This window comes from Primulina huaijiensis, unplaced genomic scaffold (genome assembly GCF_012295235.1).
Source record: "Primulina huaijiensis isolate GDHJ02 unplaced genomic scaffold, ASM1229523v2 scaffold205612, whole genome shotgun sequence".
Lineage (NCBI taxonomy): Eukaryota > Viridiplantae > Streptophyta > Magnoliopsida > Lamiales > Gesneriaceae > Primulina > Primulina huaijiensis.
In genome coordinates, this window is record NW_027354139.1 from 1 (window position 1) to 1,315 (window position 1,315).

At 31.9% G+C, this 1,315-nt stretch overlaps 1 protein-coding gene across 1 annotated transcript; it reads left to right on the top strand.

Annotated features, from left to right (window-relative positions):
- The first annotated feature begins 54 nt into the window (after positions 1-54).
- LOC140966363 (chitinase 1-like) lies at positions 55-378 on the top strand. Its single transcript, XM_073426667.1, has one exon. The coding sequence runs from the start codon at positions 55-57 to the stop codon at positions 376-378; it is 324 nt and encodes a 107-aa protein (XP_073282768.1).
- The last annotated feature ends 937 nt before the right edge of the window (positions 379-1,315 follow it).

The window sequence follows — 1,315 nt, forward strand, 5'->3', positions numbered from 1 at the left end:
ATTTCCTTGGCGTCAATAGCCCCATTCGATGATGATCAAGTTCAGAGCTATTACATGGAATTGTGGAGAAGATACGGACACGTGATCGACTACGTAAATTTTCAGTTTTACGCTTATGATCAGGGGACAACGGTTTCGCAGTTCTTGGAATATTTTGATACTCAGAGCTCAAATTATGAAGGTGGGAAGGTTCTAGCAAGTTTTATTAGTGATGGGAGTGGAGGGTTGTCCCCTCAAAATGGGTTCTTCACGGCTTGCACTAGGCTCAAGAGTGAAGGAAAACTTCATGGGATTTTTGTTTGGTGTGCAGATGATTCCAAGGCTTTGGGGTTTAAATATGAAAAGCAATCTCAAGCACTTGTCGCAATTTCTCACTAGCCAGCTAGACAATAGTTTGTTTTTTGTTATGTTTTAAATGTGTGTGACATTGTTTGTACCTTTTAAATGATTGTCATGTGATATATATTCTGTGTATGTAAAAAATATTTGACGATGTTTTTTGCAGTACTGGTAAAATTTAAGCCATATGGGATGAATGAAAAATTAAATATATTACGATCAGTGATGAAATAAGTAAATTTCGTTAAGATATATAGCATATCTAACAAATAATAATGAATAAATTCAATCAAATAAACATAAGAATAAGTCAAAAAAAAAATTTAAAAATACAAGATGATGTAAATACTATCAAAATATATAATTTTAGTCTACAAAACTTTTGAGATCCGTGCAAAAATTTACTTGTGCATTTCAGCAATTGAAATTATCAAGAGTAGAAACTGCTCAAGCTGATGCGGTGAGTAGTATGCATGTGTGAATTGATGGATATTCATAAGCTTGCTGGATTGGTTTATTCGAACCGAGTTCTTTGTTACACCGAAACATATCATCTTTAAAAAAGCTTCTTGTGAAACTCATCTATAATAAATTCTATGATAAAATTTATCAAACAGAGATAGCAAAATGAAAATTCAGAATCTCGAGGTCTATGGATATGTTAGATTTCAAGCAAATCCTAAACAGTCACATTATATAGTTGCTAAAAGAATATTGAATTATCTTAAGGTACTGAAAATGTTATTATCTAGTAACCCAAAGAATGAAGGGTTAATCTAATCGGATATTAAAATGATGACTATCCATGTTGCAAGATAGATAAGAAGAATGCGATTGGATCTTGCCATTTACTTGGAAATCTACTGATATGACATTGATTTAGGAAAAATGTATTGTCTAGATGCATTGATCAAGGAAAAAATGTATTGTCTAGATACTGTTGTGAAAAAGTAAAAATTTACGGTAAAAAGTAAAA